At 36.2% G+C, this 22,477-nt stretch overlaps 3 protein-coding genes across 6 annotated transcripts in view; all 3 read left to right on the top strand.

Annotated features, from left to right (window-relative positions):
* The window catches only part of gjb9b (gap junction protein beta 9b), a 97,133-nt gene extending 85,496 nt beyond the window's left edge, over positions 1-11,637 (top strand). Inside the window, exons 1-3 of one of the 3 annotated variants that reach the window (XM_065292406.2) lie at positions 8,773-8,861; positions 8,986-9,042; positions 9,983-11,637. In XM_065292406.2, the coding sequence (XP_065148478.1) occupies positions 10,022-10,810 (789 nt within the window). In that variant the 5' untranslated portion in view covers positions 8,773-8,861; positions 8,986-9,042; positions 9,983-10,021 and the 3' untranslated portion in view covers positions 10,811-11,637. Of the gene's footprint in view, positions 1-8,772; positions 8,862-8,982; positions 9,043-9,982 lie in introns of those variants that run through there. The other 2 variants (XM_065292419.2, XM_065292412.2) reach the window with 2 other exon arrangements.
* Positions 11,638-12,042: 405 nt separating this feature from the next.
* On the top strand, positions 12,043-17,638 carry pef1 (penta-EF-hand domain containing 1). The gene is made up of 5 exons (XM_065292394.1): positions 12,043-12,120; positions 12,919-13,180; positions 15,441-15,596; positions 15,683-15,826; positions 16,772-17,638. The coding sequence occupies exons 1-5, from the start codon at positions 12,100-12,102 to the stop codon at positions 16,996-16,998; spliced, it is 810 nt and encodes a 269-aa protein (XP_065148466.1). The 5' UTR covers positions 12,043-12,099; the 3' UTR covers positions 16,999-17,638.
* A 2,552-nt stretch (positions 17,639-20,190) lies between these two features.
* smim12 (small integral membrane protein 12) lies at positions 20,191-21,984 on the top strand. 2 transcript variants are annotated; one of them, XM_065292377.1, is made up of 2 exons: positions 20,191-20,322; positions 20,770-21,984. In XM_065292377.1, exon 2 carries the CDS (start codon positions 20,792-20,794, stop codon positions 21,065-21,067), a length of 276 nt encoding a protein of 91 aa, XP_065148449.1. In that variant the 5' UTR covers positions 20,191-20,322; positions 20,770-20,791; the 3' UTR covers positions 21,068-21,984. The 2 variants fall into 2 exon arrangements, with proteins under 2 accessions (XP_065148449.1, XP_065148458.1); XM_065292386.1 differs by having other exon boundaries at positions 20,256-20,365.
* Positions 21,985-22,477: the final 493 nt, after the last annotated feature.

Here is a 22,477-nt window from a genome sequence, read left to right as displayed (position 1 = left end):
TCATATTTATATACAGTATGTGAATGTCTGTGTGTGTCACTTTTTCAGCTTCAAAACAATCTATATAAATAAAGTTTGTAAATAAAAGTTTTGTTACAAACTCTGATTCATCAATCCATTGTATCATTACACGCCCAGAGTGATGTAAACAGGGTTTCTCCGACATACTGCTATATCGACAAGGTGACTTTCAATATGTGAAATTATTTATGCATTCACAAGGTGGGCCAAATATGAGATCGTACTGCACATAAATCTTGCTTAGTGGGCCATGACTGTCTGAATTATCATGCTCATTTCTTCTTTCACTGTTCATTCAATACACCAGACCCCACCAGTTCAAAATTGACCTAGTTGATAGTTGTATCAAGGCGTGATGTATTGCAGTAAATCCAACACAATGTGATTTTGGCCATTTAATAGCACGGATGGCACCTTTACTTTGCAAAGCGAGAGATATGGCGCCCGGAGAAACTGATTGAAATTATGATGACTTTCACCTAATAAGTGATGATAAACTAGTCTGGGGCTCATTGTGTAACCATCTACTGTATATTCTACACCCTGCTATTCCCTTTCCGTACAAAGACTGCAGCAGTGAACTCACAAGGTGAAATAAAATGGCCGGTTAAAACACAAGAGTGATAACCAGAAGGCAGAGCAAGTAAATGAGAGCAGTTTATTGAATGGGAAAGCTCTAAGGTGCCATTCTGCTTCTCAATGTAAGGCTAATTCAATTCCCTTCGCTGTCCTATCAAAGAGTGCTTAAGACCGCGCCGCATCAAAGCCATTCCGGAAAACACAGAATGATTGTAACTCAATTGTTGCTGGCCTGTCATTGATTGCATGCTGGCATAAAGTCGAGAACAGAGACAAAACACTTTCGTGTCCTTCCCTGGACTTTGTAATCACCCTTGTGATGTTTCAAGTCTGTGAATCATCTGCTAATGCAAATAGAGCATGATGGGAACCCTGAGCGGGTCAAAAACAGCTCTTAGAGAAGAAATACAGTAACTAGACATCACATCACATAAATAGAGACGGTGTAGTTAACCAGTTCTGAATTAATTGGCATGTTTTACGGTGAATAATGAATGGTGTTATGGTTTATGATATCTCTGGAGTACTACAGTTTTTACTTTTTTATCCTTTTTTTTTCAGACATTTTGAGATGTCCTAAAGCACGGTAATAATTTTTTCTTGAACATGAGGCTAATTTTCTTTACAAGGTCCTCATGTTTTACCCACTTGATTTAATAACAACTTGCAAAATCCCAGCATGGATTAGTGGATCAGAAGCAGAACTCTTTGACTTTGCACTTCATATTGATCACCTTGGAGTTTTTCATTACTTGAGATTCTACTTAACATGTTGCAGGTCTGAACTTGTCTTGCCTTGGGATTCACGTAGCAAATCATAAACCCTTAAGGAGGATAATTCTGCAGGCAGACAGTCCATTTGCACATTTCTGTAATGCATCAAAATTCATGTACAATGTAAAAAAGTTATTTTCAACACAACACTGGGTCAAAAAGGGATGAACCCAAGTTGTAAGTTAACCTATGCTGGGTTGTTTCAAACATTTTAAGGGTTAATTTAACCCAGCTACTGGGTTTGTCCCTTTTTGACCTAACCCTGGTTTAAAAAAAATATACAGTGTACAGTAGGTCAGATAAAAACAGGTCAGAAAGAAGAACTCATTTGCGAAACATTTTACTACAAATTCACACCATATTTTTTTTCAGGGTTACAGAGTAATCTGGTAAAGACAAAAGAAATGTGTTCAAAATATACTTAAAGACGTTAACCTCAATACAGACTGTTCACTGACTCCTCACATATGACACATTTAACAATTTTAACTGCATTAAAGGTATAGCGGAAGATTTTCGTTTTCCGGGTGGATCACCACTGTTATTGGTCATCCCAGATGTCAATCATTCTGATTATATGTTGACATATAACCGTCGTACATGCTCGCCTCTACGTTCGCTTTCTGCACATGCGCACTTTCAAGTGTATGTGTGTTGTGCTACGGTTTCAACCATTCATTGAAGGTCGCGTTCTCACTGTGTTTTTTTCAAAATGTCTGAGGGTCGCAAGAGAAAAAGTGTCTACGAATTGTATGACAAGAAGAGAAAGGACTATAAATAAAGAAACAAGACCAGAATGTTTATGGGAGACTATTTCACATGCTGGCGTGAGCTAAAAGGACAGGTTGGGCTTCCCACGCGAAGTTTCTACTGGAAAGGTACATTTTGTCATGCTATTTGGAGAAATCCATTTAAAATCACTGCTAGTAAAAGTTAATGTAAGCTATGATTTGCGATGCTAGCCCTGGCACAAGTCACGAACCGCACAGACACGGTAAACATGCCGACAGAAACTTGTAAACCGAGCGAAGAGAAGAACTGAGCTCCTGCATGCTCTCTCTCTGTCTCGTGCACGCGTTTAACAGGCGTTCCCTCTCGGGAGCATTTTATAAAAAATATCGAGGGGCGGTTCTTTTAAATAATTCGGGAAAATCTTCCGCTATACCTTTAATTAAAAAATAGCAAGTTGTCCCACGACTAATCAGCAATGATCAATACAGTGTTGACATGAATGGGTGATTCTCGCGAAATTAGACATATGGGGCTCTATCATACACCTGACGCAAGTGTCTTTTGCTAGTTTCAACCTGGCGCATTGTTGGCGCGTTGCTATTTTGAGGCAACTAAAATAGACTACGTATGTTTTTTGTTATTCAAAGAGCGCATTAGTAATATGCCCAAATAAACGAGACAACAACGCGGGTTTGCTTATGGATGCGCAGCAGCACAAAAAAGCTTATATGAAAATTAAAGCATTCAAATGTAAAAGATTATTATTGAGTCTCTTGGACATAAATCAGACTTTAGAAGGCGTAAAGAGCTGCTTTGCTTTAAACAAATGCATCTGTTTTAAATGTGTTTTAAATGCTGCCCCACGGATTCATTGTATATGATGACTCTGTACCTGTGGATATGGTGAGATGAGAAACATTTTTAAGTAATGCTTTGAAAAAAAAACATACCGCTGTCCGAGTGCTGAAACGTGCGGAGAGCCATTTGTAAATACTTCTGTTTGTTACAAATAAAGTATTTTTAGAGTAGAAACCTTTCCTTACATACTTGTAAATTATTTTTGATGATATTGGATAGCCATACATTTACAGCAATTAAAAGCCTGCTATTTTTACTTCCATGACTAAAAGAAAATGGGCTTTAAAGGTTTAAATAAAAAAATAACAATTTCAATACAAGTAAAAAACAACACAATTATTTAACATTAATCTTAATATGGGGATCTTCTTCCTCCGCTTAGTTTTTCAGTTTACAAAGTCTGTCATCTAAATAGGGATTAGATATAGCGCCAGCGCAACTGGCTTTTAAATAATTTTGATAGTCCACTTTAGACATTCTACTAACTATAAATAACTTTGCAACATGTCAACTAACTTTTAATAATTTGCAACTATACGTCAACTAAGTGTCATTAGTGTATTAGTAGACTGTAAGGGTTGGGGTTAGGGAAGAGGTTTGGGTTAGTGGAATAAGTTGACATGCACCTGCAAAGATACTTATAGACAGTTGAATGTCTGTTGAGATATCATCACAATAAAGTGTTAGTAGATATTAAGCAGACAGTCGAAATTGCATATTTCCATCGCAAAAATGTCAAGCTCTGACCTGCCATTTTTGTTTCTCACTTAAACTGTTCCCGCTTAGGTGTGCACGCATAGAACTTGTAATGCATTACCCCCAACACTGGTCCCATGTGATGTTTCCTGTCGTGTGAGTTCTGTCAGTTGTTTTGCCCCCTCTTTGAACTTTTTTTTTTATTATTAAAGTGTGAAAACGTCTGCATCTGGGTTCTCTGCCTTGTGAATCATGACATTATGAGACACATTAATTTAAAATAATGAATAGTATTGATCGACATGGATGAATTGTTTATAATAAACTACAATATTCTACTAAAAAATAAGAATGATTAGTTTTGATTTCATGGGGACTTTAAAAATAAAGGTTTCTAAATGGTTCTTTGCCTGGCTTTATGTTTTAATAAAGAAGACTATAAAAAGATAAACAAGGAATAGTTTTTTTAGGAAGCTTTGACTAAAAGGTTTTTTAGGTAACCAAATATTTTTCTTCTATGGCATCACTGCAAAATAAACCTTTTAGCACATTTATTTTTGAGAGTGTTTTTTCAGTTCATGTATTCATCAATGCACTCTTGTGCTGATTTCAATAGAGCAAACATAGATGTTTATGTTCTCACAAACCCACACACATCACTGTCTGTCTGTGTCTTTACTTTGACAGCTGAGGGATGCAGACATACTGAAGTTCTCTAATCAGCTGACTTGGCTGACCGTGTCGCTCTGATTGCCATAACAATTACAAGTCTGGACTCAAATTTGCTGGCTGAAAAGAGAAGGTATAAAAACGATAGTTTACACATCAAATTACAAGGCAAAAGCCTAATATAACACCTTCAAATGCAAGTCTTGTATTTGAAATAAACTTCAACTTTTATGCAAATTTAGATGGTCATAAGAGCTCACTTGAGATAATAGCCTTTCTTGTTTTAGAAATACTGCACTTTCTCGACCTTATGATTTTAGATTGCAGGAAATATTAAAGATCATTATTTATTAAACATGTAGTAAAATGGTCAAATAAAAAATAACTATTAGAATTAAAAGTCTTCAAGTGGAACTAGATTTGCATTTCTTGTTGGAAAATGCAGTAATAAGGCTACAATATATTGCTAAAATGCATAAAAAACACAATTAAAATTCCACAAACCAAAATGCCCAAAGAAGACCAAACATATTTCCCTGTGCAATTATTAATGTGCTTGTTTTAGAATAATTAAACACACTTATGTTTTATCTTAAGAAATATTACGTCTACAAAAACCAAACACAAATAGCAAACCTAAAACTGACAATATTTATAAAACAAAGGGATGCCAGATTCTGCACTGTATATTAAGTATTTCCAAAATAATTACTTGCAAGAAATTAATAGAGATTAGGTTTGAAAAAATCTTTAAACACTATAAAAATATTTTATGAACATCCCAGAATACTTCCAGAATAATTTAAATTGTAACATTTCACAGTAGATTAAAACATCCAGTATTAAAAGCATCTGCAACAAAACTCTGACTGGCGCACAGATTGGATCTTAATGTTTCTTCTTTAGTCAAACATAAACTCTCATAGACCTCTGTTCTGAAAAAGTGAGCCACAGATCTGTCACAATTGGCCAGCAGAGACATTTCTCTGTTGTCATAGCAGTTCAAGAGTAGCTCTGGTTTACAGTTGGCATTTTGGGTTGCCAGGTATGACAAGTGCCTTAGCAGGACACATTCACATTCACCTGAAGTCTGACCAAGATGCTTTGTGATGGCTCTCCTTTCTTTCCCCAGTTGATAGAACCCCAACCGTCCGCCGGATCACAAAAGCACAACTTTGACTGCTAGCGTCTACAAAAGCGTCTATCAAAAATTTGCTTATTATAGAAACCTGTTTTCATGAGTTTACATGTAAATCAATAAACCGGTGTTGTAGACAACTGCATTACACAGGATTTGGAGATTTGTTTCTCACAGGCAATGGAATGACAGTCCACCTTGTCATTCAAAAAGCTGTTGAGAAATATGTCAAAATCAACACTGTTGTATGTCTACAGAACCTTTAGCATGGGTTTTTAAATTGTGCAGTTTCTATATCAACTCCATGTACTGTAGACTTTTATGCATTACTTTACGCTTGCTTGTGACATTTATCTTTCACATGCAGAAACATGCGCACATAAACAAAACTGCGAGAAAGCCAGTTAAGGCGTTTATATATCATGTAGAATCCGAATAATGGGCAGTTCCGATCATATTTTGCTTTTGCCATTTATGATCTTTCCCTGGAAACAGAAAACAGTTTTACACGTTTACATGACCTTACACAGTATCAGTTCATTAAGCATAATTGAAGTAGGACTGTGCATGTAAACAAACTGTCTCTCTCATAGCCTGTTTATCAGATTTCTCTTCACACCAGGGTGGCTTGCATGAAGATATCTTCCTTATTACCCTATATAGTGAATTGTTTTTGATCATCTTGATCTCATGATCTCAAAGTTGTGCTCCCATTGCTAAAAAATCTTGTTTAATTGTACTTCTGACAAATTTCCGGGAAACTTACACTTTTCTTTACTAATACAACAATAAACAATGGCAATGACAGTTTAGCTGCAAGCATAATGCATATGGTTGCATCAGAGATTCTCAAGAAACACTAAGCAGTAAAGAATGTTAGGGTTAGTAAAATTTAGCCTACGCCTAGATTAATTAAAAATATCACAAATGAAATATGTAACTGTGGTTCCTGTTTCAACATTAGGTTGAATTTTGCAGTAACCTGCTGGTTTCTCAGAAATGCTGATGCGTGATAGTGGAGCTACAGCCCACTCTAGTGGAATGTTAGTTGAATAATATATCCTTGTGATCACATGCCTTTCTGCATTCTAATCCTGCTGTTAAGATAAAACTAACTAAACATCACAAAAACAAATATTTTTTGTTCCACAAAAGAACAATAAGATAATCTTTTGTGCTAAAGTCTTTATTGAATGAGTCAAATATTGAAATCATTGAAGAAATCATTGCTTGAAATACTTGTAAAAATCCAGGCTAAAGTGTCATAATCTTATTATTAGATTATGACACTTTAGCCTGGATTTTACAAGCAGGATCATATATCCTATGTTGTTTGCCTTTTTCCATTGTTTGATAACTTTCTTGACTGTTGTTTCATGATCATAAATATGATTCATAAATAGTCATGACAGAACCTGCTCTGTTTTCAGAATACAATCTAAAGAATGTAAGCTAACCTAAAATACAATGATTTTGTGACTGCCTATATGGCAGGGGTTTTCAAACATTTTTGTAAGCACACCCCATTTGACCTAAAATATTTTTACCCTTGCCTAATTAGAAATTTGTAAGTAAATATTTCAATAATTAAATAGCCATTTGCATGTTTACCTTAAAAAAAAAATCTGTTTTAAAGATTATATCTGTAGTATTTTAATGTAGTTATGGTTATTGTTACCTGTTATTGGTCCTTCATCTGGTAATTTTCTTTTATTGATAAAGCTTTCCATTTTTCATGAGTTCTCAGTTTTCTGATATATTGTAGTGTTTTGTAATTGTCACATGACATTCAGATTAAACACATAAAATAATTGGCTAGTAACTGTTTTATTTAGATTTTTTATTTTAAAGTTATTTATTCAGTTTTGGGGTGGTTTCCTGGACAGGGCTTAAAATGCATGTTTGAGCTGCTTTAATTTCTAAACACCTTGCACTGACATATTTTAACATATCCGAACCATTGTTTTGCCTCAAGATGCACACCAGTATAGTTTTTTGTGAGATTTGTTTATAAAAACTAATGTCATAAAATAACTAAGGCCTAGTTTTAAACTAAACCATTTTCGGGAAACCGCCCCTTTATAATTTAATTACAATTGATTATTTTTTCACCAAATTATGAATCCCTTGCAATTCCTTTGCGAACCCAAGTTTGGGAACCCTGGCTTATGGAAATCTGCCTTGTGTTATAAAAAAAGACTATATTTTAGAGACCAAAATAGGAGTCTAATCCAAGCTCATTAAAAAAATCTAAAGAGACATGCAATATGTCATATTTGTGAAAGTGCTTACAAATACATGTTCTGCATATGACATATATATGTATAAACACAAAATTGCTTTATATCTGCATACAAAATTTCACAGAGGGATAAAAAGACAGTCTGACAGCCAGAGCTTGTTGTAAACAAACGCCTTTTGACAGCACGGAGGTAAGAGTTGCATCCAATTACGCACAGAGAGCTTCGCAGAAGCAACATGACAAATATTTAGCCACTGCACACATGCGTTGTCGCTGAAACCATGACATATAAATAAGAAAAAAATCAAGCATAGCCCACTGCACCATAAGAAACACTGTGATCGTGTCTTTTGTAAATAGATAGGCTACAAAATTATTTTATGGCATGTTCTTTTCACTTTATTGTCCCTTTTCTATCTGTTTCTCTTTTCTCTTTCTATGTCCATTTCTATTAGGTCCACTTATGATATTGAGTGTGCTCCTTGTCAAACACAATGACAATAGTGATCCACCTTTTGGTGGAATGTTGTTTTTGGTCATACTGCATATGTCTGATTTCTAAATATAGGTCTACCAGGTGTCATATAGATACTTTCATTTTGACTCCTTTGTTTTCTACTGCTTTGATTTTTTTTTCACTTTTTGCTATACAGCTTTTACGTGAAACTGTTTTTTATTAAGTATATAAAGGAAGATAAACCAAAAAGCAAAAAAAAAAAAAAAATTTGATTTCTTTAATATAATACTCTCTTTTTTTATTCAAACCAAATGTTCTTTTTTCTTATGAAGGACTCAGCAGGTGCAATGTGGCTACAAACATATAACTAAAAAATGTTATCTCAATTTGCTTTTTAAACTAAGATTGAGAAAACTTTATAAACTTTATGATGTTAAATAAACAATTTGTATTGTACTTTATTCAAAAATGAAACCTGATGATCAGAAAACAAATATGATTCAAATAGATCTGAACACGCTTTCATTTCTTTTGATTTAAAGGTTCTGTTTTTACGCCCCGTAGCGTATATCTGATAGGACACGGCCCTTCCACCAATCAAGTCAGTCTGGATTGTCAACCAAAACAAAAACAGTTTTTCTGTTTGATTAGTTAACACTGAAGTCTTCATACAGTACCATTCAGGAGACTGTAAGGTAGGTGGACTTTTATTTGTTTTATTTGTTTTTGACTAAAGTGGCTGACTTGCGATGTTGTAAAATTAGAAATCATTTTAACCTTTCATCATGCATTATAGGTAAAATTTCTTTTTGCCAGCAGGTAACTTTTTAAAGTTAATGCTCGTGATTTGTTGGCCACGACCGGTAACCACATACAGTAAGTGGAGCTATACATTATAACACTTAAGTAGTAAGTCATTCTAAATAATGAATAATTCTGAAATATATATTAAATGTAAATGTAATGTATATACTGTACACACATGACACTGTTTTACATCAACAAGCACTGTGTTAAGAGAAAATGAAACTTGAGTTTTTAATTTAAGGCTCCGGGCAACTGAGGGAGTCATTGTTTCCCGTAAGAAAGTTATGGAAATTCAAACTATGTAAACTATTTTAATGTCTAATTTCATGTCATTTAGTTCATCTGGGTTGAGGTTGTTTTGAACATAACATTTACAGGACACATTTAATGGTAGATGCACTAGAAATGCTAAATGCAAACAAGGGAACAATTAATAATAATAAAATAAAGCATAAAGGAATATGTTCATGCTTGCTTTTGGAAAATTTTCCGTTGATTTTGTTGATATGAAATATTTGGGTGCAATTACAAAATGAGTTATCTTTAATATAAAGAATGAAATAATGTTGAATAAACAGTATTTCAATTTTTTTATAAGCTGATGACAAACGTATTCCTTAAAAAGCTAAACATCAGTTCCCATGCAGCCTTACGAAGAAGCTTCTTGGTATGAGTAATGAAGAAACCAAAAGTATTTTGTGTTTGTTTGAAGCATGGAAATTTGGAATTCTTTAGAAGCTAGGTGCCATTCCTTTGTTCTGTTGTGAAATGGCCGAATGATTATCTCAATTACTTAAATGCCCAAGACTATAAGAAATACGCAGTTTTTACAATATTAATATTTAACCCTTTGATACATATCTCTTTTTGGCTGATATATGTAATAATGATTGGTGAAGCATTTATGCATTTAAGGGTTAAACAGAATATCACCCCCCCCCCAAAAAAAGAAAACTGGTTAAATAGATTCAATATTTACAGTCAATGTGTTACGTGTTTACTTTTTTAGGACAGGAACTCTGGAACTCCCATATTATTGGTAGCAGAGATGAACTGGATGTACCTTCAGGCCCTGTTGGGTGGAGTTAGCAAATACTCCACGGTGTTTGGTCGTGTCTGGCTATCAGTGGTCTTCACATTCAGAGTCATGGTGTTTGTGGTGGCCGTTCAGTCAGCGTGGGGCGATGAAACCAAAGACTTTGTCTGCAACACGGCCCAGCCGGGCTGTACCAACGTCTGCTTTGACCAATATTTCCCCATCTCTCATATCCGCTTATGGTCTCTTCAATTGATTTTCATCACGTGTCCATCTCTAATGGTCGTGGCTCATGTCAAGTATCGTGAAATGAAGGATCAGCAATTTACTACACTCCACAAAGATGAACACCTGTACGTGAACCCAGGGAGGAAGCGTGGAGGACTGTGGTATACCTACATACTCAGTCTGGTGTTCAAAGCAGGCTTTGATTCAGGCTTCCTCTACATTTTGTATGTAATTTATGGTTTCGATATGCCAAGGATGTTCAAATGCAGTCAGGAACCTTGTCCAAATGTAGTCGATTGCTACATAACCCGTCCTACAGAAAAGAAAATCTTCACCATTTTTATGGTGGTCTCCTCTGCTGTGTGCATCTTCATGTGTATTTGTGAGATGATCTACCTGATTGTCAAAAAAGTTCACAAGTTCTTGCTCAAACAGCATCAAATAAGTGAGGCCAAATATTCCAAAACATCATATAGGAGGATAGACCCAACAGCCTCATCCACACAAAACCTCAGTAATATTGAAAAGGCAAAGGCCTCTGCACAGGATATCAAGACATCAGAACTGGCCTAAATGTGGTCATACCAAACATGAAAAACAGGCAAAAGACACTTAAGACCATGAGCAAAGTTTCCACCAGTGTTGGGGGTAACGCATTACAAGTAACGTACATTACGTAATAATATTACTTTTCTGAAGTAACAAGTAAAGAAACGCATTACTTTATAAATACACACATTAATAATTGAGTTAAAAAGTAGTGCAAGTTACTTTTTAGTTTAATTAAATATTTTTAAAAAAATAATAATTTACTGAACAATATGCATGTGCGCCCGAGCGGGAATAGTTTGAGTCAGAAACAGAGATGACAGGCCAAAGCTTAGCCGAAGCGGAGTTATCAGAATTTAATGCATACCCACGGAACATTTCTCAGCCAATCAAAATACAGCATTCAACAGACCCGTGGTATAATTTTAAAAGTAACTATCCCCAACACTGGTTTCCACACTGTATATGCACACCAAGGAATGTTTTTGAGAATTATTTCTGTAAATAATAAAAATACTGAAATTTTTTAACAAATAATATGATTTTAAACATGTTTATGCCAGAAATGTAAGAGTAGCCTACATGGAAGTCCTTTAGTTTAGAGAAAATAAAGCCTCTTGGAGAACAACGTGATTGGAGCAGACATCAGTAAACATCCTGTCATGACCTAATAAATGACTGTGTTCACACTCAGATTGTACAATAACAAACAGATACTATTCAAACATGGACAGAGCTCACATTGAAAAGTGTTATATATTATACTCTCTATAGTATCTATTTGATGTATATGATTTGCACAACGTATACCCTGTATGTATTTATGTTTGCACTATATATAAACAATGTTTACATTATAACAAATAAAAAATGGTTTAACCTAAAAATATTAATGTGTATTAAAATGTATTTAAATATTTTTTTAAAAGAAATAACACTTAATACTAGATAAAATCACATCTCATAATAGTGGTTTAAATTAAATAAATGATTCATATGTTGTAACAGTCACGCTGTTATTATGACAACCACACATATAAATAAAGTCATATTATATGTATTATATATTTATATATTATATATAGTTTTATATAACATTACCGTACTACGGCAATACTACAAAATTATTTTTACACAGTTTCTAATGTGACTCATAGTTTCTGAGGTACGCGATTTTCCATTACTTTAACCAATCAGATTATAAAGATAAGGGTGCGCCTGTGACAGACGTTAAAATGAACCAATCAGCTGTTGAAGGCGGGACTTATTAAATACAAGCAAATCGTTCCGTTTGCTCTCAGATTCTGTGCGGAATGAGTTATCAATACGGGCAGGTAAAGTGACTCTTCCGGGTTTATTTACTTAATCTTTATCTGTATATATATCTCTGTGTTTGACTGTTTCTGATTCTGGTGTATTTGGTATACGGTGTGATGTACAGGGGTATGATGTGTACGTTCCGATCATTCCGAATGTGTGAACTTTTTAGAAACTGCTATGATTTAGGCTAGTCGGTTAGCCGCGTAGCTAACGTACATTAGTACATAAGATGTGAGTTATAACACATGTATGTTTGTTGATCATATGCATTTCGAGTGTAAATGCTGCTTTGTTGTGATCATGATTAGTTTGTTGCATTTTTTATGTATTATATGGGATCACTTTCAAACAGTGCAAGATGCCTTTTACATAAAGCTAACGTAAATCTTGCGTAAGTTAATTACTTATTCATTTATCGTTAGTGATAGTGATGTGTATTAAAGTGTTTTTGCATCTCATTGAGTACGTTACTGCATTGAGTTAGCAACGCCACGGTCATGCGTTAGAATTTCGTAATTTTAATGTATAGATTTAATGTATTTTAATGTGTAACGTAATGTATAAATGTATTTAACGTATAGATAATGTGTAGATTAAATGCAGTGTTTGGATAAAAGCATCTTCCAAATGTATAAATGTAAATATCATATTACCATAATTTTAATTTACAACAACTGTAGTAACTTTAATGTTTCGGTGAAAGCTGTAATTGCTTTTTGTTACAGGTCAGCCAAGGCTAAAATAAAATACTGAATGACGTGTAAAGATGATTTTTGATTAAATGTTGTATTTTTCTTTTTTGTTATCCAAAGGGATATCCAGGTGGAAACCCCCAGCACCACCCTCCTCCGGGTGCACCCTATGGAGGTGGTCCTGCTGGTGGACAGTACGGTGGTCAAGGTTATAGAGGTGCCCCTCAAGGATCACAGTATGGCGGAGGACCTGTACCTGGAGGTCCATACGGCTCTTATGGAGGTGCCCCCGGAGCACCATACGGTGGGCAGGCTCCTGGTGGCCCTTACGGAGGTTATGGGCAGCCTCAAGGAGGACATTATGGTCAACAGCCTCCCGCAGGTTTGAAACTTGAAACTATAATTTTTCTGTTCAGTTTGGCAAAGTATTATGTTGGTAGCACATATAAGTATATTGATAAAGTATTTATATGCAAATAAGTGCACATTTTGCCCCCAAAATGAATTTTTACATTATAAATACTATTGCAATACATGGAAAATATCAAACCAAATAACTGAAACCAGTTTTGGTGGAGGAGGTCCATAGGTAATATGATGAACTGCGCCTGGGTTTACCTTATGAAATTGACTTATTATGATCTACTAAAACATGTTTAAAAATAAAAAGTAAAAAGTTTTGTGAGAAAACTAGGATAATTTTTTAGTAGTAAATTCATGTATTTTAAATGTCGCTTAAGTTGGTACTATACTATTCTATTTTATTCATTTATCCTCCTTTCCCTTGTTTATAAAACAGGCTACATACTTCAATGATTGTCGATTATGACTTGATCCTGATTAATAATTTAAACATTGTGACGCTAAAATCAATCCATCCGACCTAAGATTAATGTTCTTCTGGAGGCCAGTGGTTTGGCATATGTATCACTTTTTATCAGATTTTTTCACAGCTTCTTAAATCCGATCTGCAAACTCCCCATGGAAGATATTGGTCCGGCAGGTGAATATTTTCCTCATAGTCTCAGGAGTGTAGACAGCCGCCCCAGGCCGGTCTGACAGATGATGTTTGAGCATCAGGGTTGGCAGCCGAGACAGCGAGAGCTGCTGCCGTTCCATCAGGCGTGAGGTGGCCACGGGCTATGCATAAAATACGAAAAATAGCAATTTATGACTGTGCTGCACTCAAGGTCCTTGATCCTTATGTGCTGCAGCCGTGTCGTGTCCCTCACTGAGTGACTGATGCCGATACACTGCAGGATGGCAGTAGCAGCTTGTCCTGATCTGGTATGGGATGTGCCCATGGAGAATTAGAGTGATGAGTGTGATAATTCTGAGCGAAGGGGTACGAGTGTATGTGTCCGGATGCGTTTATGTTGGGGAGTGTGCAATAATGTCCTGTGGGTAAGACTGTCAAATTTGCAAACTGAACAGTGCTTATTCCTTCCTGGGGATGGGTCAATCTGGGTTTTACTGAATAGCACAGTGTATTCTTGTTTTCTAATGGGACAGAGGTGATGCATCGCTGATGACTTTAGCTTTGTCGCACTGCACCCAGTTTGGATTTCAAATCTGATCTTTCGGACTGACATGCTGTCATTTTGTAAGTGATGAAATTAGATCTGTTTGTTTAGCCAGTGTTGTCAATATTTACTATATATACAATAGTTGTCATAGCATTGACTCCAATGTCAGGGACATTGCTGTATTTACACATTCGTGCATGTGCATGAAGCCTTGTTTTCTCATTCAGTTACTTGGAATATCATTGAAGTGTGTAGTCGGGTTTTTAGGGCCCAAGCACACCGGGGTGTGAGGACCCTATTGTTCTTCAAGGAGTTATTATATGGTTTTATTTCTTAATATGCCTAAATGTGCTAATTTGACCTGATTACAGTTAAGTGATGTCAGTGGCGTAGTAAGTCAGTCGCGGACCCATATGCAAAAAAAATTACGCGCCCCTTAAGCCAAAGCTCCCCCCAACCTTGCCCGTTGGCACTGTTAACTGTGGCGGGCAGGTCTGTTAACAACATAAACTTTTAATAAGGTAGTCAAACTTTTTTACTTTAAAGGGTAGATTTAAATAAAGAAAAACTAATTGTTTTGGGTAGTTTTTGACTTGACTAACTTCTCCGCCTTCTCTTTTCTCTTTAAGGCCTCACTTTTATGTTTATATTTGTCTATCCTTAATGTTCATGTAGATAGCCGCTATAGTAACCTCTCACAATGTGTTTTCTTTTTTGGGGGGGGGGCGGCAATGCGGCATGTAAAAAATGATTACGTAGTAGTCTACGGCAGCTGCGGAGTGAAAAAAAAAAAAAAAGAATGCAAACAAGAAATAACGGGGAAATAAGACATTATGGAGAAATAATAAATCACTACACATGATATGCATACAAAAATATATTTATTGCGGCCACAAATACAAATTTAAATTGAAAAAAAAAATGGTTTAATTAAATGCTGGGGCGAGCCCAGGGCCGGGCCCCCTGTTGGCCCGGGCCCATTTGCACGTGCAACTTCTGCATGCCCAGACGCTATGCCACTGAGTGATGTGCTTTAAACTGACAGGATTATTTCAGTTCAGCCTCTCAGAGTATGTTGGAGATATATTTGCATCTACATTTTTTAATACATTGCAGGTAACATTCCTCCCGGTGTGAACCCTGAGGCTTACCAGTGGTTCTGTACTGTGGACACGGATCGTAGCGGCTACATTAACCTAAAAGAGCTGAAAGTAGCCCTCATCAATTCAAACAACACCTCTTTCAATGATGAAACATGCATTATGATGCTCAGTAAGTGTTAGCATTCAAAACGCTGTACCTTGTATAAAAATAGTTTTTTTTCAGTGCTGTATTCAGTGCTTAATCCTCATTTCCAGATATGTTTGACAAGACCAGAACCGGACGTGTGGACATAATGGGTTTTTCAGCAATGTGGACATTTCTGCAGCAGTGGAGGGCAATGTTCCAACAGTTCGACCGGGACCGATCCGGTTCAATTAGCAGCAATGAGATGCATCAGGGTGAGTGAGTTAGAGATCAGAAAATGGACCCAAGAGTACGCATTTGCAGTTAGTTAAATTAAATCTGCATGTTAATGCTGTAATGATAACAGTCACAGACACTAAGCTTTAAACTTGCGTAGTCTAGCATTCTATCACTATCCTGAAGTATATCAAGGTTTGACCAATGTGTATATCTACTGTAAATCAGTACTGTCAAGAACTTCGTCAACTGAATATGGTCCAAAAATAAATAAATACATGCTATTAAAATTGGCTTTTGCAAAGAGATTACTTCACCCACTGGGCAAAATCATACCAATAAGAAATAGCAGTAGAAAATAGGAAGAGACACTTACTGGCCCATTGTTCTCGCTGTAAAACCCTTATCTAATCTGCCTGAAAGTGCGCTATTTGTAAGGGGAATTTCATTGTTGAGTTGCCACAGAAATTGCCTTTTGAAATAACCCCAACAATCGCAGTCACTTTTTTGAAATGTATTGATTTTGTATGAGAAGGCTATTCATGACTGCTAGAGCAATGTTTCAGCTGCTGTGATAGTTGTAGCCATCAAGTGTGAATAGGCCTGAAAGTGCATGGATGATTATAGGTGGAGGACAACATGGTGAATATGTAGATACTAATATATCCACAGAAATTGAGAGAAAATGGGGGCTTTAAGGACCCTTGGTGACTTCAATAGATAGGAGCACATCAAACATAAATTAAATACCCAAATATCTCTTCTTTGTATTTGACTTTGTTTAAAAAGCATAGAAAAACCTCAGGTTAAGCATAGAAAAACCTCACCTTATTTTCTTCACACAAATGTTGCTAAACAAAAAAAAAAATATTTAGTAATAATTTCAGTAAAAAACTTAAATGTAAAATTTTCATCTTGACTAGATTAGTTTTTTATGTAAAATGTAATCTCACAGTTTTTATTCTTGTTTTTCTCATTTTTAGCATTATCTCAGATGGGCTACAATTTGAGTCCTCAGTTCATTCAGGGACTGGTGAATCGTTTTAGCGTACGTAGTGTGAATGGAATCCAGCTTGACCGCTTTATTCAGGTGTGCACCCAGCTTCAAACCATTACACAAGTTTTCCGTGAAAAAGACACCGGTATGACGGGAAACGTGCGGATGAATTACGAAGATTTCCTGTCTGGTGCCGTTACTAGACTGATGTAATGTATACTGCATACAAGTTTCAGACCTGTTTTGGCTAATGGTTATAGACACCTTTGGTTTGTTGATGAAAACACGTGGCACGATACTTTCGCCTCTTGACACCCTTTACAGTGCCTTTCACTGCAGGTTACCTTTATTTTACCATATTGTGCTACAAAGCCACTATGTTTCAAGTATTGTCGACAAGCCAAATATAGAACTCCCTGTGACATACTACCTGTAATATGCTTTGCCTATCTGCTTATAAATATAGTTTTAAAGACTACATTAATGCCAAACATGCCTATTGTACATGTGAATGAGTTGCCATTAACTATACAAGGAGTGCTGTTTACAAGTTCATGAGATTATGTGATGGAAATTTGGGTATTCATTATTTCAAATCTTAATACAACTATTTCAGGTGGTTTAATCAGGAATGTTGAAGTTGAACTTTTTAAATATTTGCATATAAATAAATTTTATTCACAATGCTGTGGCTATATGGTCAAGTTTATTTAAGCTCACTTTAACACCCCAATGTAACATCACCAGAAATAGAGTATATGTAACTTTTGATTTTTATGTATTTATCTATTTTGTATGTTTTCATTTAAACTTTTTGTTCTATTTTAAAATAAAAATTTTCATTGTACAATTATGTCTTTAGTGACTGGGTGAATGTCAATGAGCAATATCTGGGTAATAGTTTGCAGGGAGAAAACAATATTTTTGTTTTATTTATTAAATTAAGCACCATCTTTATTTAAAGAATAATTGTATTACTCTTTTAAAACAGTAGAGACAAATCATCCTGTCTGGACACATAGTTTATAAATGCAGAAAAACTACTGTATATGTATACTTCCTAAATTATTTATATGATTAATAAAACAGCTGGTTATGCATAATGTTAAAAACATTGTTATTGGTTTGATGGGAGAAACACTTATGTCAGCATCTTTACCTAAATGGATTGCATATCATTAACATTACATGTATGGCAGACACTTTTATCCAAAGCAATTTATAAAGCAAAAAATACAGAGGTTATTTTTTTATCAGAATGTATTTCCCTGGGTTTGAACCCATAACCTTTTTTGTTGCTAACGCAATGCTTTCCCTAAAAATCCAGCTAAGACCAGCATAAGCTGGGAGACTAGCTGACTCACCAGCTTTGCCAGGCCAGGAGGACCAGCTTAAACCAGCTACCAGCTTATGCTGGTCTTAGCTGGATTTTTCAGTAGGGTTACCACTTAACTGTACTAGAGCATTTAAAACAAGCTTTTCTTTTTTATTAACATTTTGGATTTTGGACAGATTACAATGTATTGTCCTGATATTTATCTAATGTTTTAACAAAATATTAAAGTTTAGTACAGAAGTATCAGTGGCAACTGTTCCTTGAGACTGTTTGTACGTCTTCGTGCGACGCTGCGCAGATTGGTCGGTTTATGACATCAAGTACCGCGAGAGCTATTCAAAAGCAATGTTCTTGAGTCGCTCTCGCGGTACTCTGATGTAATACTTTAATCGTATACACTAATTTCAGTCGGTTTGTAATGGTAAGTTTCGGCATTGGACGCTGGGTGTCAGCATTGCTCTCACTACTAGACAGTTTCCTTTAAGAACGCTATTTTATGCTGCGTTCCAGGCAACCGGTAACCCATGAATCACGACTTCAAAACCACGACTCACGACTCTGAACTGGGAGTACATCGATCTAGTACGAGTTCACGGGTGGGAAGTCACGAGTTTAACTGCCGTTCCAGTGCACTTTCACAGGTAGAAGGTTGTAAAAACACGGGTTACAGGCTGCCTGGAACGTATAGCAGAGCTGCCAACTTCTGAGTTCAGATTGGAGTGAGATTTTTTTTTTTTTTTGGGGGGGGGGGGGGTGTTTGTGGTAATAATTTTTAAGTCCTTAACCAATTGATAATAGTGTGGATTTTAGCTATTTCTGTATAAAATAGTTGGAAAAACTGCGTAAAAATTGATTACTATACAAATCTAATCATATTTTACAAATTAAATTGAAATAAAAGCTTTTACTGAGTTTAAATGACTGAAATTACAGTCTTTATTATTATTTCATACACTTCTATTATGCTTTCCTTCTTATAAAAGTGCCAAAAAAGTTCTTAAAATCTAATGAATAGACTACTGGTCTCTGTAAAATGTATAACTGCAGATAACAGCAGCTTTGATTCAGTTTATCCACTTAGAAAGAGAAGCATAAAGTGATGATTTGTGATTGATTGGTGATAGAGGGACTGTCACAATCAAATAAACCAATTTATATTAAACTAAAGCAACAGATAATGTGCATGTCAAGACCATATAATTATATTTCGTATATATTATTGTTTATAGATGTCAAATATCAATTTTTATTAAAAACTGTCACAGCAAACATCACACAGGCTTGTACTGATTACAGACATGCACACGCGGGTTGATTAAAATTGCTGTTTTCTGAGGGTATCTGCGTGCGTGGAATCCGGGCAGGTCTCTGCTTCTCATCCAGACCTTGACGCTTTGTGTGTTCGACTGGTACGGCGCTGACTGATCGGCTTATGACATCAGAGTAACGCGAGAGCAAAGGTAAAGGCGGACCCTTTTGTAACATTTCGAATTGCTCTCGCGGTACTCTGATGTCCTCACTGCCGAACTTCCTGCGCAGCGCCACATAAAGTGAAATGCTCTTTGACTCTTTGCAGCAAAGAACCAGCAACATGAGAAGTGGTGGCACGCAAAAGACAGTGAAGGTACGCTAAAATATAAAAGTGTCAGTACTGCGAGCACTGGTTTAGCTACTTACATCGTGCGTTGCTCTTTCACCATCGCGCAGCCGCGCACTCGCTCTGTAGTTTGTAGCTGGCGCTCCGGCATCTGTAAACAATAACTCCACCTTCTTTGATTTGATTGGCTTTCGCATCATTTTGACTTTGACGAGCGTTTATGTTGATTGAGGCAGGCCAGATAGAGATAGCTAGGCGTTTTACAGTATGTACAATTAGGTATAGGCAATTATTTCATGACTTTTATTAAACTCAATGGGAATGTCAATGGTGGGAACGAGCCTGCGTGAGAAAATGGATATGTGGCGTGAGAGCGTGAGAATGGGGTCAATTGCGGGTGTCTCACGGTGAATGCGTGAGAGTTGGCAGCTATGGTATAGAGTCGTGAGTCGTGGTTTTGAAGTCGTAACTCACGGGTTTAGAAACCTGCCTGGAACGCAGCATTAGACAACGTGTTAACGTCATACTGACGTTAAGACATAACCAATCAGATTGCTGATGAGGTAGAGTGACGCAATGAGGTAGGAAGTGGAGTCGCCTGGAGGTACGTCACGAGTTTTTATAAACAGATTTCAAAGATATATACGGTAAATATTTAATATGCCTTGTATCGTCAGCATGTGGAAATTTCGGATAATTGGATTCACAATTATTATGTACTAATGCGCTTTTAAAATGCTAGATCACCCCTTGCGCTTTGACTCTGGTACCCTTGTAGCAGTTAACTTGTATGATCTCATGAAGTTTCATAAGCACGCGTGGTTAACGTTAGACATGTTAAAACGATGTTATGTTTACTTTGTTGTAAAGACGCTTTATACATTATCAAAACATTTATTTTACAATAAATGTTCGTTACATCGATTGCTTTAAAACACACATCAACACGTGTTTTCAAGCCTTAAATTTGACCTGAGTGTAACAGTGATGATTAAACGTGTACACAACCAGTTTGTTTAATAATCATATGGCGAACTTTTCGTATCTACAGGTGTATTTCTGAGTTTTCAACCATGTGGCCAGTGATCTGGACTGCCATGCGCTCATATGCGCCATATGTGACCTTCCCAGTGGCCTTGGTGGTGGGAGCTGTTGGGTACCACCTTGAATGGTTTATCAGAGGCACTCCCAATGCTCCAAGAGAAGAAAGAGGTATCGCAGAGCAACGAGAGGACAGGAAATTAGAAGAATTGACGGGTCGGGACAGCACACAGGTCATCAGCCTGAAGGACAAACTGGAATTCACCCCAAGAGCGGTACTGGAAAGAAATCGACCGGAGAAGAGTTAAGTGTCAAGTCCTGCAAGATTACCACATGATGAACTACAGCTTAGTCTAATTGTATCAACGTTGGGCTAATCATCTTGTTTCACTGCATGGTACCAGGCACAGATGACTTTTGGGAATCATAAAAACAAACTGATTTTTTGGGATTTGATGTCCAAGCTTTAATCACATCGTTTAGCTGCCGCTAATGTGGAGTCTTTCCAATATACACAATGTGAGCTGGTAAATCTTGATTGCTGAGAGACGTTTTGTAACATTGATTCATTAAGACTTCTTTATATACATCTTGTGCTTCAGGCAAACAGACACATGACTATGATGCTTAAGTTCAAAGTTTGTGTGGTCTCTGTCAGATGCTCATGAGACTAAAGCTGAAAGAAAGACCACTGTTGTTAAGATTTTGTATAGATGATAAAAGTGCATGCATGACAGGGTTTGAGTGGCACAAAAACTTAAGATGTTTGATTTGGGGTTGATTTGAATATTCAGAAAATGTCTTCATTGCAGTTTTATGCTAATTAGTAACAACAAACCCAGTAAATGGTGCATAATGTTACCTCATGTGTTTATGCAATTTGATGCACTAGTATTTATTTGTCAGTTATGGCCATCAATGCATTTCTAAGAATAAAGGTTTTTAGGGAGGTTGTACAGTTTAATGAAGAATCTGTAATATCTGTTGAACCTCCCCACTACACAAAAGGTTCATTGTGGTAGAAAATGGCATCACTACTGGAAACCTTTATTTTTGACAGTGTATCGAATTAATGATAAACAACAATAGTTTATTGTTGATGTTGTTTTACTGGGGGCATTGTAAATGTACAGTAGTGCTTTGGTAAACAATTACTGAATGTGACTGAGTGCTTTGGAATTATATGAAAACAAATACATTTAATTAAATAAATAGTTTGCTCTTACTTTTTTGTTTAGCACACAATTCTTTCTATCTAAAATTTAGTTGCATTGCCTTAAAGGTGAAAGCCAATAGGTGTGTTCGAGATCATCTTGCGCGGCGCAGACCGATCAGCGAGGTTTGTCACTTGCAGTGGCGGGAGGAGCTGAAGACGGAGCCGTCAAGCCGGACACCTGCTGCTTGGCGTCGTGACGTGTGCGCCGTATTTCCTTTTTTTTATGCGTATGAAGTAAACTTTCCTTTTTTTACGTGTATGAAGTAAATTACCAATATAGTTTGGTGTTTTGCTTCTTTTTATTTTTTTTATTACACAACACAATATAACATATTTATGCATTTTAACGTGTTTTTCCCTGTTATAAAAACATACATTTTTAATGTTTATTCAAACTGAACTGAAGGTTGGATTAAACATGAAACCCATGTGATCATTGTCATCATGAGGCGACCAATCACAAAGAGCTGTGTCGTCATCAGAACTCTGTGCAGCCTCTCTG

The sequence above is a fragment of the Paramisgurnus dabryanus genome, chromosome 19, assembly GCF_030506205.2.
Source record: "Paramisgurnus dabryanus chromosome 19, PD_genome_1.1, whole genome shotgun sequence".
In the NCBI taxonomy this organism is placed as follows: domain Eukaryota; kingdom Metazoa; phylum Chordata; class Actinopteri; order Cypriniformes; family Cobitidae; genus Paramisgurnus; species Paramisgurnus dabryanus.
This window is presented reverse-complemented; position numbering and strand designations above follow the sequence as displayed.

Bases quoted from the DNA above. Each gene is read 5' to 3' on its own strand.
- smim12 (XM_065292377.1), top strand. From the start codon at position 20,792: ATGTGGCCAGTGATCTGGACTGCCATGCGCTCATATGCGCCATATGTG.
- pef1 (XM_065292394.1), top strand. From the start codon at position 12,100: ATGAGTTATCAATACGGGCAG. The intron at 12,121-12,918 runs GTAAAGTGACTC...TGTTATCCAAAG, and splicing joins TGAGTTATCAATACGGGCAG to GGATATCCAGGTGGAAACCC. The intron at 13,181-15,440 runs GTTTGAAACTTG...AATACATTGCAG, and splicing joins TGGTCAACAGCCTCCCGCAG to GTAACATTCCTCCCGGTGTG.